The sequence below is a fragment of the Euprymna scolopes genome, chromosome 12 (assembly GCF_053919585.1).
Source record: "Euprymna scolopes isolate OS-2025 chromosome 12, ASM5391958v1, whole genome shotgun sequence".
NCBI classification, from domain to species: domain Eukaryota; kingdom Metazoa; phylum Mollusca; class Cephalopoda; order Sepiida; family Sepiolidae; genus Euprymna; species Euprymna scolopes.
The window spans coordinates 136456370-136470645 of record NC_136493.1 but is presented as its reverse complement, the minus strand read 5'-3'; the positions used below and the strand labels follow the sequence as shown (position 1 = coordinate 136470645).

The following is a 14276-nucleotide window of genomic DNA, read 5'->3' as shown; positions in this document are numbered from 1 at the left end:
GCATGTCATCCACGCTAGGATTCGTCAGGTTGATAGCTTAATTGGCATATATATTTTTAACTTACTACCTAGCTCAACCTACGTATTGAGCACTGTTTAAGCACATACTTATACTTAAAGTTTACGCATAAAATTATACTTTCGTTTATTCATTTATATGATTAAGTGAAGTAGTCATATATATATATATATATATATACATATATATACACATATAGAGTATATATATGTACTTAGATAGATAGATAGATAGATAGATAGATAGATGGATATGTAAAAACCAAAGATAAACGTTAACAATTAGTTTTATAACTACATACACTAGTGTATATGCTAAAGAATAAGCGGATGAAGTTCAATAAGTTATGTTATAACTATATAATAAACTTCACAAAATAATTTATAACATAATAAAGATTTTAAAGATGCGCGAATATGATTGGCTGAGAGGAATTTATTTGTAATACAGAGATTCATTTTATTTACCTTTTTATAGACAGATTTTTCTGGTACAATTGACTCTACCGTAACGACGACAGGTACATCGATTGCAATTATCCCGGAATCTTTGTCCATATCTGTACCTGTTACGCTTATACCAACATCCTGGGTACAAAACAAAGTCACAGTTGACGACACAGTTTATCAAATAACATTTTTGTCGACACGAAAAATTCATAGTTTTTTTAATATGTTTTTCCTTATTTATTCAATTAATTTTTTTATTTAAAAGTAGAACAAAATTTTCGAGATAATTATATATGTTTATATAAGTTTTAATGCTATGTATTTGTCGTGACAACATGATTTAGCTAATTGTTTAAGTATATTTTTAATTCATTTTATAATTAAATTTCACACATAAAAAATCTTTTAAAACAATTTTATATCTAAATATAATTTTATTATTCTTAAACATGATTGTCTGGGATATAATTTTTATACTATAATAAATGTAATTACCTTGTAGTAGACAGATTTTCCTGGTACAATTGACTCTACCGTAACGACGGCAGGTACATACATTGCAACTGTCCCGGAATCTTTGTCTATATCTGTACTTTTTACCCTTATACCAACATCCTGGTACAAAATAAAGACACAATTGACGAACATTGTAGAATATTACATATTTGTTGTAAATTCCCCATTTAGCTTATTTTGAAAGAAATTTTGAAAAATAATATTTCACTTTTAAATTTCACGCAAGATAGACAACTTAAAAATAAGTTTATATATTTATAGGATATTTTTATTCGAAGATATGATTGTCTATGCTATATGTATTTTTTATACTAAGATAAACTTATTTACCTTTTGATGGACAGATTTTTCTCGTACAATTGACTCTACCGTAACGACGGCAGGTGCATCGATTGCAATTGTCCCGGAATGTTTGTCCATATCTGTATCTTTTACGCTTATACCAACATCCTGAGTTCAAAAAAATATACAGTTGACGAACAGTTTAGAATATTGTATGTTAGGCGTGACGACATCATTTTGCTAATTTGTAAAAAATATTATTATAAAATTATTAAATCTGTAAGTTTTACACAAGAAAATCTTTTAAAATTATTATATACGTTAATTGAATATTTAATATTCGCAGATGTTATTGTCTGAACTATATTAATTTTAATAATTAGATAAAGCTATTCATCTGTTTGTAGACAGATTTTTCTGGTACAATTGACTCTACCGTAACGACGGCAGGTACATCGAATGCAATTGTCCTTGCATATTTGTGTATATCTGTACTTTTTACGCTTATACCAGCTTCCTGGGTACACAGTTGACGACACAGTGTATCAAATTACATTTTGGTCGAAACAACAATTAAAAGTTATTTTTTTGCTATTTTTTCTTAATTTATTCTAATTATTTTGTAAATTAAGAATTAGACCCCAACTTTCGAAATATTATATGTTTATAAGCTCATATAATTTAATTTCGCACATGAGAACAGCTTTTAATAAAAATTTTATATGTTAATAAGATTTTTATTATTTTTTGATATAATTGTCTTCGCCATATTTTTTATTATACTTCAATAAACGTATTTACCTTTTGATGGACAGATTTTTCTAGTACAATTGACTCTACCGTAACGACGGCACGTACATCGATTGCAATTGTCCCGGAATCTTTGTCCATATCTGTATCTTTTACGCTTATACCAACATCCTGGGTACAAAATTAAAATACAGTTGTCGAACAATGTAGAATATTACATATTTCTCAAGAGATCATAATTTAGTTAATTTCGAAAGAAATTTGGAAATATAATATTTTAAGTGTTTAATTTCACGCAAGATAGAAAACTTTAAAAAATGATTTTATATTTTATTCGAAGATATGATTGTCTATGCTATATTTATTTTTTATACTAAGATAAATTTATTTACCTTTTGATGAACAGGTTTTTCTAGTACAAATCACTCTACCGTAACGACGGCAGGTACATAGATTGCAACTGTCTCGGAATATTTGCCTATATCTGTACCTTTTACGCTTATACCAACATCCTGGGTAAGAAACAAAGTTTAGTTTACGACACAGTGTATTAAATTACATTTTCGTCGAAAAAAAACAATTAAAAGTTATGTTTCGCTATTTTTCTTAATTTATTCAAATTATTTTATGAATTAAGAATTAGACCACAGCTTACGAAATATTATATGTTTATAAGCTTATATAATTTAATTTCACACATGAGAACATCTTTTAATAAAATTTTATATGTTAATAAGATTTTTTTTTATATTTTAATATAATTGTCTTCGCCATATTTTTATTATACTACAATAAACTTATTTACCTTTTGATGGACAGATTTTTCTAGTACAATTGACTCTACCGTAACGACGGCACGTACATCGATTGCAATTGTCCCGGAATCTTTGTCCATATCTGTATCTTTTACGCTTATACCAACATCCTGAGTACAAAATAAAAATACAGTTGTCGAACAGTGTAGAATATTACATATTTCTCGAGAGATCATAATTTAGTTAATTTCGAAAGCAATTTTGAAATATGATATTTAAGTGTTAGATTTCAGGCAAGATAGAAAACTTAAAAAAAATGATTTTATATGTTAATAGGATATTTTTATTCGAAGATATGATTCTCTAGGATATGCTTATGTTATATACTAAGATAAATTTATTTACCTTTTGATGGACAGATTTTTCTGGTACAATTGACTCTACCGTAACGCCGGCAGGTACATCGATTGCAATTGTCCCGGAATCTTTGTCTATATCTGTACTTTTTACCCTTATACCAACATCCTGGGTAAAAAACAAAGTCGCAGTTTACGACGCAGTGTATCAAATAACATTTTTGTCAAAAAAACAATTAAAAGTTATTTGTTGCTATTTCTTCTTAATTTATTCAATTAATTTTTTAATTAAAATTTACACCAAAACTTTCGAAATATTATTATATATTTATAAGATTTTTATTATTATATATATTTCATGACTATATAATTTAGCTAATTGTTTAGGAATCTTTATTATTTATTCAATAATTAAATTTCACATAATAGAGAATCTTTTAAAACAATTTTTATAATAGGATTTTATTATTGTTGGATATGATTGTCTATATTTATTTTAATATTAAGATAACATTATTTACCTTTTAGTGGACAGATTTTCCTGGTACAATTGACCCTACCGTAACGATGACAGATGCATCGATTGCAATTGTCCCGGAATCTTTGTCTATATCTGTACTTTTTACCTTTATACCAACATCCTGGTACAAAATAAAAATACAGTTGACGAAAAGTGTAGAATATTACATATTGGTCGTGAATTCCTAATTTAGCGAATATTAAAAGAATTATTTTTTAAATTGCATTTAAATTTCGCACAAGAGAAAAGCTTTAAAAATACTTTCAAGGTTAATAGGATATTTTTTTATTCAAGGATATGATTGTCTAGGTTATATATTTTTTAAACTAAGTTAAATTTATTTACCTTTACGTGGACAGATTTTTCTGGTACAATTGACTCTACCGTAACGACGGCAGGTGCATCGATTGCAATTATCCCGGAATCCTTGTTCATATCTGTATCTTTTACCTTTATACAAACATCCTGGGTACAAAACAAAGTCACAGTTGACGACATAGTTTATCAAATTACTTTGTTTTCGAAACGATAAAGTAACATCTTTTCAACTATTTTTCTAAAGTTATTCATTAATAGTTAAATTTAAAATTGACAAATCTTTCGAGATAATTTTTTATGTTAAAAAGATCTATTATTACATATTTGTTGCCGTCATATCATTAAGCTAATTTTTTAAGAATTGTTTAAATGATTTATTTAATACCATTTAACACACAGGAGGACCTTTTAAAACAATGTTATATGTTAATAGCAGCATATCATTTATTAATATCATTGTCTATATTTCCTATAATAAAATAAATGTAATTACCTTTCGGTAGACAAAATTTTTTTATACAATTTACTCTACCATAACGGAGGCAGGTGCATCGATTGCAATTATCCTGGAATCTCTGTCTATATCTGTACTTTTTACCTTTATACCAACATCCTGAGTACAAAATAAATATACAATTGACGAACAGTGTAATATATTACATATTTGTTTTGAATTCAAAATTTAGCTTATTTTGAAATTTGAAGTTGTGTTTAAGTTTTAAATTTCACGCAAACAATAACGTAAAAAAATCATTTTATACGTTAATATGATATTTTTAATTGCAGATATAATTTTCTGAGCTATGCTTATGTTTTATACTAAGATAAAGTTATTTACCTTTAGATGGACAGATTTGTCTGGTACAATTGACCCTACCGTAACGACGGCAGGTACATCGATTGCAATTGTCCCGGAATCTTTGTCCATATCTGTACCTTTTACGCTTATACCAACATCCTGGGTACAAAACAAAGTCACAGTTGATGATACAATTTATCAAATTATATTTATGTTCAAACCAAAATTAAAAGTTATTTTTGCTATTTTTTCAAAAACTATTTAATTAATCTTTAAATTAAGAATTTGAAATTAAACTATAGAATAAAGATACAGTAGACGGACAGTGTAGAATATTACATCATTTAGCTGAATTCATCATTTAGCTAATTTTTGAAGAATACTTTTAAAAAAATTTTAACGATTAAATTTTACTCAAAAGGGAGAACTATAAAAATCTTTTTATACGTTCATAAGCTATTTCTTATTCACATATATGATTGTCTGGGCTAAGCTAATTTTTAATACCAAATTAAAGTTATTTATTTTTTATACTGAAATAAATTTATTTACCTTTCGGTGGACAGATTTTTTTGGTACAATTGACTCTACCGTAACGACGGCAGGAACATTGATTGCAATTGTCCCGGAATCTTTGTCCATATCTGTACTTTTTACGCTTATACCAACACCCTGGGTACAAAACAAAGTCACAGTTTACGACACAGTTTATCAATTTACATTTTTTTTTTCGAAATGAAAAGTTTAAAGTCATTTTTGGCTATGTATTCTTAATTTATTCAATAATTTTTTAATTTTATAATAGAGCAAAATTTCGAGATAATATGTTAGTTTAAAAAGATTTTTATTATTACATATTTTTCGTGACGATATAATTTAGCTGATTTTTCAAGATTTGTTAAAAATGTATTCAATAATTAAATTTTACACGTGAGAACATCTTTCAATACTATTTTATATGTTAATAAGATTTTATTATTCTTTAATATGATTGTCTGAGCAATACTTTTATTATACTACAATAAACTTATTTACCTTTTGGTGGACAGATTTTTTTGATATAATTGACTTTACCGTAACGACGGCAGGTGCATTGATTGCAATTGTCCCGGAATCTTTGTCCATATTTGTACTTTTTACCTTTATACCAACATCCTGGGTACAAAATAAAAATACTGTTGACTAAAAGTGTAGAATATTACCTATTTGTCGGGAATTTAGCTAATTTTTAAAAACTTATTTTAAAAATTGTATTTAAGTTGTAAGACAAGGACTTTTTTATAATTTTAATGTAAATAGAATATTTTTATTCGCATATATGATTGTCTAGACTATATTTATTATTTATACTAAGATAAATTTATTTACCTTTTGGTGGACAGATTTTTCTGGTACAATTGACTCTACCGTAACGACGGCAGGAACATTGATTGCAATTGTCCCGGAATCTTTGTCCATATCTGTACTTTTTACGCTTATACCAACACCCTGGGTACAAAACAAAGTCACAGTTCACAACACAGTTTATCAATTTATTATTTTTTTTTTGGAAATGAAAAGTTTAAAGTCATTTTTGGCTATGTATTCTTAATTTATTCAATAATTTTTTAATTTTATAATAGAGCAAAATTTCGTGATAATATGTTAGTTTAAAAAGATTTTATTATAACATATTTTTCGTGACGATATAATTTAGCTGAGTTTTCAAATGTTGTTCAAAATGTATTCAATAATTAAATTTTACACGGGAGAACATCTTTCAATATTATTTTATATGTTAATAAGATTTTATTATTCTTTAATAGGATTGTCTGAGCAATACTTTTATTATACTACAATAAACTTATTTACCTTTTGGTGGACAGATTTTTTTGATACAATTGACTTTACCGTAACGACGGCAGGTGCATTGATTGCAATTGTCCCGGAATCTTTGTCCATATTTGTACTTTTTACCTTTATACCAACATCCTGGGTACAAAATAAAAAATACTGTTTACTAAAAGTGTAGAATATTACCTATTTGTTGGGAATTTAGCTAATTTTTAAAAAACTTATTTTAAAAATTGTATTTAAGTTGTAAGACAAGGACTTTTTTATAATTTTAATGTAAATAGAATATTTTTATTCGCAGATATGATTGTCTAGACTATATTTATTATTTATACTAAGATAAATTTATTTACCTTTTGGTGGACAGATTTTTCTGGTACAATTGACTCTACCGTAACGACGGCAGGTACATCGATTGCAATTGTCCCGGAATCTTTGTCCATATCTGTACTTTTTACCTTTATACCGACATCCTGGGTAAAAAACAAAGTCACAGTTGACGACGCAGTTTATCAAATTACATTTTTGTCGAAATCAGAAAAAAGAAGTTTTTCTTTTGTTTTATTCTTCCTATTTATTAAATTAATTTTTTTAATTTAAAAAAGGAACAAAACTTCCACAATAATTTTATATGTTCCTACTATTTTCATAATGAGATATTTGCCTAACGATATCATTAAGCTAAACTTAAAAACAATTTCTTTTTAATTTATACGATAATTAAATTCCACACATGAGAAAAATTTCTAAAAAAAAATCCATATGTGAATAGGATTTTTATTATTTTAGAATATGATTGTCTGGGCTATACTGAATTTTTATACTAAGATAAATTTATTTACCTTTTGGTGGACAGATTTTTCTGGTACAATTGACTCTACCGTAACGACGGCAGGTACATTGATTGCAATTGTCCCGGAATCTTTGTCCATATATGTACTTTTTACGCTTATACCAACACCCTGGGTACAAAACAAAGTCACAGTTTACGACACAGTTTATCAATTTACATTTTTTTTTTTTAAATGAAAAGTTTAAAGTCATTTTTGGCTATGTATTCTTAATTTATTCAATAAATTTTCAATTTTATAATAGAGCAAAATTTCGAGATAATATGTTAGTTTAAAAAGATTTTTATTATTACATATTTTTCGTGACGATATAATTTAGCTGATTTTTCAAATGTTGTTAAAAATGTATTCAATAATTAAATTTTACACGTGAGAACATCTTTCAATACTATTTTATATGTTAATAAGATTTTATTATTCTTTAATATCATTGTCTGAGCAATACTTTTATTATACTACAATAAACCTATTTACCTTTTGGTGGACAGTTTTTTTTGATACAATTGACTTTACCGTAACGACGGCAGGTGCATTGATTGCAATTGTCCCGGAATCTTTGTCCATATTTGTACTTTTTACCTTTATACCAACATCCTGGGTACAAAATAAAAATACTGTTGACTAAAAGTGTAGAATATTACCTATTTGTCGGGAATTTAGCTAATTTTTAAAAAACTTATTTTAAAAATTGTATTTAAGTTGTAAGACAAGGATTTTTAATACTTTTAATGTAAATAGGATATTTTTATTTGCAGATATGATTGTCTAGACTATATTTATTATTTATACTAAGATAAATTTATTTACCTTTTGGTGGACAGATTTTTCTGGTACAATTGACTCTACCGTAACGACGGCAGGTACATCGATTGCAATTGTCCCGGAATCTTTGTCCATATCTGTACTTTTTACGCTTATACCGACATCCTGGGTAAAAAACAAAGTCACAGTTGACGACGCAGTTTATCAAATTACATTTTTGTCGAAATCAGAAAAAAGAAGTTTTTCTTTTGCTTTATTCTTCCTATTTATTAAATTAATTTTTTTAATTTAAAAAAGGAACAAAACTTCCACAATAATCTTATATGTTCCTACTATTTTCATAATGAGATATTTGCCTAACGATATCATTAAGCTAAACTTAAAAACAATTTCTTTTTAATTTATACGATAATTAAATTCCACACATGAGAAAAATTTCTAAAAAAATAATCAATATGTGAATAGGATTTTTATTATTCTTGAATATGATTGTCTGGGCTATACTAAATTTTTATACTAAGATAAATTTATTTACCTTTTGGTGGACAGATTTTTTTGATACAATTGACTCTACCGTAACGACGGCAGGTGCATTGATTGCAATTGTCCCGGAATCTTTGTCCATATTTGTACTTTTTACCTTTATACCAACATCCTGGGTACAAAATAAAAATACTGGTGTATAAAAAGTGTAGAATATTACATATTTGTCGGGAATTTAGCTAATTTTTAAAACTTATTTTAAAAATTATATTTAAGTTTTAAATTTAACACAAGACAAAAAGATTTTTAATACTTTTAATATTAATAGGACATTTTTCATTCGCAGATATGATTGTCTAGACCATATTTATTATTTATACTAAGATAAATTTATTTACCTTTTGGTGGACAGATTTTTCTGGTACAATTGACTCTACCGTTACGACGGCAGGTGCATTGATTGCAATTGTCCCGGAATCTTTGTCCATATTTGTACTTTTTACCTTTATACCAACATCCTGGGTACAAAATAAAAATACTGTTGACGAAAAGTGTAGAAAATTACATATTTGTCGGGAATTTAAGCAAATTTTTAAAAACTTACTTTAAAAAAATTATATTTAAGTTTTAAATTTTAACAAGACAAAAAGACTTTTTAATACTTTTAATATGAATAGGATATTTTTAATTCGCAGATATGATTGTCTAGACTATATTTATTATTTATATTAAGATAAATTTATTTACCTTTTGAAATCTTTTAAAATAATTTATAAGTTAATAGTATATTTAATATTCGCAGATGTTATTGTCTGGACTTAAATTACTTTAATACTAAGATAAAGCTATTTACCTTTTGGTGGACAGATTTTTCTGGTACAATTGACTCTACCGTAACGACGGCAGGAACATTGATTGCAATTGTCCCGGAATCTTTGTCCATATTTGTACTTTTTACCTTTATACTGACATCCTGGGTAAAAATCAAAGTCACAGTTTACGACACAGTTTATCAATTTACATTTTGTTTTCGAAACGAAAAGTTTAAAGTCATTTCGGCTATATATTCTTAATTTATTCAATAAATTTTTAATTTTATAATAGAGCAAAATGTCGAGATAATATGTTAGTTCAATAAGATTTTTATTATTACATATTTTTCGTGACGATATAATTTAGCTGATTTTTCAAGATTTATGTAAAATTCATTCAATAATTACATTTAAAAAATGAGAACATCTTTCAATACTATTTTATATGTTAATAAGATTTTATTATTCTTTTATATGATTGTCTTGGCCATATTTTTTATTATACTACAATAAACTTATTTACCTTTTGGTGGACAGATTTTGTTGGTACAATTGACTTTACCGTAACGACGGCAGGTGCATTGATTGCAATTGTCTCGGAATCTTTGTCTATATATGTACTTTTTACCTTTATACCAACATCCTGGGTACAAAACAAAGTCACAGTTTACGACACCGTTTTGTTGGAACGTAAAATTAAAAGTTATATTGCTTTTTTTGTACTTTTTAACTTTTTTTTAACTTTTTTGTTTCATTAATTTTTAAATTGAAAAATGGAATAAAACTTTTGACATTATTTTATATGGTACTTATATTTTTATTATATAGTTTTGAGACGACATTTGTTAATTTTTTATGATTTTTATGTTTTATTATCATATATTTCACGCATAAAAATCTTTTACAAGACTTTTATATGTTAATAGGATTTTTTATTATTTTGTATATGGGTTACATTTATTTTCATACTGAGATAAATTTATTTATTTGTTGGTAGATAGATTTTTCTAGTAGAATGTACTCTACTGTAACGGCGGAAGATACATCAGTTGCAATTGTTCCAGAATATTTGTGAATATCTGTACTTTGTATCCTTTTACGAACATCCTGGATACAAAATAAAGATACAGTTCACGAACACTTCAGAATATTGTTTATTAGGCGTGACGCCATAATTTAGCTTATTTGTATGAATAATTGTAAAAATTATTCAATTTTTAAATTTTAAACAAGGAAATCTTTTAAAATAATTTTATAAGTTAATTGTATATTTAATATTCGCAGATGTTATTGTCTGGAGTTTAATTATTTTTATACTAAGATAAAGCTATTTACCTTTTGGTGGACAGATTTTTCTGGTACAATTGACTCTACCGTAACGACGGCAGGTGTATCGATTGCAATTGTCCCGGAATCTTTGTCCATGTCTATACTTTTATACCCTTATACCAACATCCTGGGTACAAAATAAAGATACAGTTCACGAGCAGTGTAGAATATTACATATTTGTTATAACGACATTATTTACCTATTATTCTAAATAATACCTTATAAAATTTGGTTTTAAAGTTCACACAAGTTAAAAAAATTTAAATAATTTTATAATCCAGTCAAATTAAGAAAAATGAATTAAAATTTAATTATAAGTTGAAAATTTGCACATGACAACTTTAAGCACCTAGAAATAACAAATCAAAAGTCCTCGTCGATCAATCTTGAGCTTCGTCCGCCAGTTTGGAAAATGAACGTCAAATTTCAGTTTTTAGCCATTTACGAAAAAACTGTTTGAACAAATTATATTTAAAATTGAGTTTTCAATAAACATTTTCTATGCATATTTTCGCTGACTGATAATTTATATCTATCCACATTTTTGTCGAACCATATTCAATACTGTGCTGATTCCGACGTTATAGGTTCGATATCACTGGCATCTGCATTTTTTTGTTTTAGCTTTATAGTATTTTTAGAAGGTTAATTTGTTGGGGTTTTTGTTTTCATTACAGAATTTAATGATACTTTTAAAATGTTAAGAACCACATATCAAAATGAAGCATACCTACTTTGTGAAAATGTTTGTGTTATGATAGGCATGTCGATACTTGTTGAAGCGAGTAAGAAAAGAGGAGATGATAAATGGAAAACGTGGGTTAATTGATCATCTCTGCAAGTGCATATGTAAAATGCAGAAAAGAGTATTACAGCGGCTAATAGAAAAGAAAACAACTGACCAAGAGATAAAAGAGTCACCTATTAAATAGAAATTAAGATCTATAAAAACTGATTTTGATTTATAAAAATAAAGTGTATATTTAGTTTTGAAGTGTGCTGTGAAAAAGCAGAATATACGGCAGGTAGTCAGTAGCGTGATAGACCTTAGACTTAGACGTAATTATGGCAAAAAAAGTAAAGAAGATTGTAGGTGATGCCAAGTGGTTGGTTGCAGAAGAAGCTAGATACCATAGATCATGTAGTGCAAAGTTTTTTTTTTCTGTAAAAAATCAGCTTAAATCCATCAGGCAAACTGGAACGGCCTTATGATGAAGATATTTTAACTGGTCTCTAGAAAGTTTGTTCATCAATGGAAGACAGTGATGATTATCAATTTACATTGCAGGAATTGCTAGATGTAATGCATCAGAACCAATCGGATACAGTATTTTCAGATGGAAACTTTAATACTACACTACATGGAGGCTGAAAGTCTAGGAAATTGGCAATTATACCTATTATGTGTTCAATTATACCTATTATGTGTTCAAGAGTTTATACCTTATTTTCGTGCAGCTGGTCATTTAGCTTATGCAAAATCATGTCACCTATACTCGCAAGATATGCATGATGAAGATTGTTTTCAAGTTTAAAGAAAAAATAATTTTTTACAATGAGGTGCTCAAACAAGTATTGGGCTGGTCTATGATCAGATCTTACTATAACACAAACACTAATGAGGACCGTGAAGACCTCTGTGTTATTCTTTGAAAGAGAAGAGTTGTAGTTGTCATTAGGAACTATTTTGTCTCAAAATGTGAAACTTGAGTTAGTTGTTGCCAAAGGTAACACAGTTCTTGCGCTTCATTTTGCATCACTAAAATTTTGTCCAGTTTTAGCATTCATGGACTCCAATCCAATATCATGGGCGAGGGATAACCGATAGTGTAGTGAGTCGATGGATTCTTGGTATGTAAGATTCATGTAAAATGTGCACTAAAGTTGAAGACTTTTTTGGATTAAGAAGTTCTTACAGTGAATAGCACATTGAAGTACGACCTTCAAGGATTGTTAGAGATATTGAACATTTAGGAATGAATCTATAATGGTTTCTGTCGCATCCGCCCTTGTTAGAAAATATGAGGATTATCTCACTTGCAATTGGGATGAGTCGTGATGGTAAAATAAACTGATACAAAAGCTATGATATTGGATTGTAGTCCATAAATGCTAAAACTAGACAAACTTTTAGTGATGCAAAATGAAGCGTAAGAACCGTGTTACTTTTGGCAACAAGTAACTCAAGTTTCACAATTCGAGACGAAATAGTTCCTGATGACAACTACAACTCTTCTCTTTCAAAGAATAACACACACAATAGACATGATGATCTGCAAGATTTAAGTATGAGCTTGCTCTAATCCCACCTGCATTATTCATTGAACAGAGCATGAGTAAATACAAACAAGATTGCAATGTATAGTGTTTTCAATGATATCAGCACAACGTTTCATGATCTTGATAATGCAGTTTGTAGTGTCGGTGGAGGTTTTCTTCTTCATCGTGTTATATGGCCATCACACATTCAAGAAATTACTTATGATGAGATCTATGATGCATACATATCTTACATCATACAGTACTATCACACAAATACAGTCATGGTGTTTGATGGATACAGTGACTCAGAATCTAGTAAAAAAATATGCAGAGAGACAACAGAGATCTCGCATATTCCAAAGCACGGATATTAGTTTTGAGTGCCACACTAAAGATTATGTTAGTCAAGAAATATCTATCAAACGAGCATAACAAATCAAGATTTATCAACCAATTGTCTAGACAACTAGTTGAAAATGGTATCTCCGTAAAACAAACAACTGATGATGCAGATTGGTCCACTAAAAGAGTACATCCTTTTCCTTCATGCTGCCTGCCCTGTCGGTGGGGCATTAGAATACGCCGACCGCCCCCCTGCAGAGGGTAAAAGTCCCTCAATGGGGGTCCTGGATATGACCTTAAACTATATCCAGTGGTGAGGCCCCAGCTTGTGGGCTTTGGGGAGTGTGGAGCCACCCTTTAATTACCATTGCTCCCAGGTCCACTCTGACCCAGAGTGGTAGTACCTGTTAGGGTCCCAACTATGGGTTAAATAGAAACCGACATGAAAACAACAAATATATTCTATTAAAAAAAATGTTCTTCCGAATCTTTGGATTCGGCATTAAATAACCCGAAAAAGGTTGATATGCCGTAAAACAAAAAACAACCAATCAACCATCCTTCATGCTGCAAGTGGGTGTGATTAGTTTCTCCTTTATTCGGGCAATGAAAGACTAAACTATTAAAACTCTTACAGAAGAGAGAAGAATTAAAGAAGCATAAAGATATATTCAATACAATGATATCAACACAGAAGTCAATGACTGGTGCAGAGGAAAAGGCTACTTATTGTAGTATATGGAGGTCTTGAAGAAAATTAAGGGCTTAATTCATATCGATGGACGTTCTTTTGGAGAGCAACAGACTCCCTCCAGCAACGGCAGCGTCAAAACAACA

The 14276-nt window shown here is 28.5% G+C and overlaps 1 protein-coding gene across 41 annotated transcripts in view; it reads right to left on the bottom strand.

Annotated features, from left to right (window-relative positions):
• The window catches only part of LOC145291506 (uncharacterized), a 351327-nt gene that overhangs the window by 14685 nt on the left and 322366 nt on the right, over window positions 1-14276 (bottom strand). For 14 of the 41 annotated variants that reach the window (XM_080137432.1, XM_080137433.1, XM_080137448.1 and 11 more), the window contains 23 exons: window positions 10029-10148; window positions 9547-9666; window positions 9092-9211; window positions 8746-8865; window positions 8256-8375; window positions 7923-8042; window positions 7440-7559; window positions 6951-7070; window positions 6616-6735; window positions 6133-6252; window positions 5800-5919; window positions 5317-5436; window positions 4804-4923; window positions 4459-4578; window positions 3993-4112; window positions 3649-3768; window positions 3177-3296; window positions 2822-2941; window positions 2409-2528; window positions 2068-2187; window positions 1315-1434; window positions 964-1083; window positions 487-606 (listed from right to left, as the gene is read on the bottom strand). The exons of 10 other annotated variants lie outside the window; for them this stretch is intronic. In XM_080137432.1, coding sequence (XP_079993558.1) covers window positions 491-606; window positions 964-1083; window positions 1315-1434; window positions 2068-2187; window positions 2409-2528; window positions 2822-2941; window positions 3177-3296; window positions 3649-3768; window positions 3993-4112; window positions 4459-4578; window positions 4804-4923; window positions 5317-5436; window positions 5800-5919; window positions 6133-6252; window positions 6616-6735; window positions 6951-7070; window positions 7440-7559; window positions 7923-8042; window positions 8256-8375; window positions 8746-8865; window positions 9092-9211; window positions 9547-9666; window positions 10029-10148 — 2756 coding nt within the window. In that variant the 3' untranslated portion in view covers window positions 487-490. The remainder of the gene's footprint in view (window positions 1-486; window positions 607-963; window positions 1084-1314; window positions 1435-2067; window positions 2188-2408; window positions 2529-2821; window positions 2942-3176; window positions 3297-3648; window positions 3769-3992; window positions 4113-4458; window positions 4579-4803; window positions 4924-5316; window positions 5437-5799; window positions 5920-6132; window positions 6253-6615; window positions 6736-6950; window positions 7071-7439; window positions 7560-7922; window positions 8043-8255; window positions 8376-8745; window positions 8866-9091; window positions 9212-9546; window positions 9667-10028; window positions 10149-14276) is intronic. 17 more of the 41 variants (XM_080137439.1, XM_080137443.1, XM_080137441.1 and 14 more) reach the window with 17 other exon arrangements.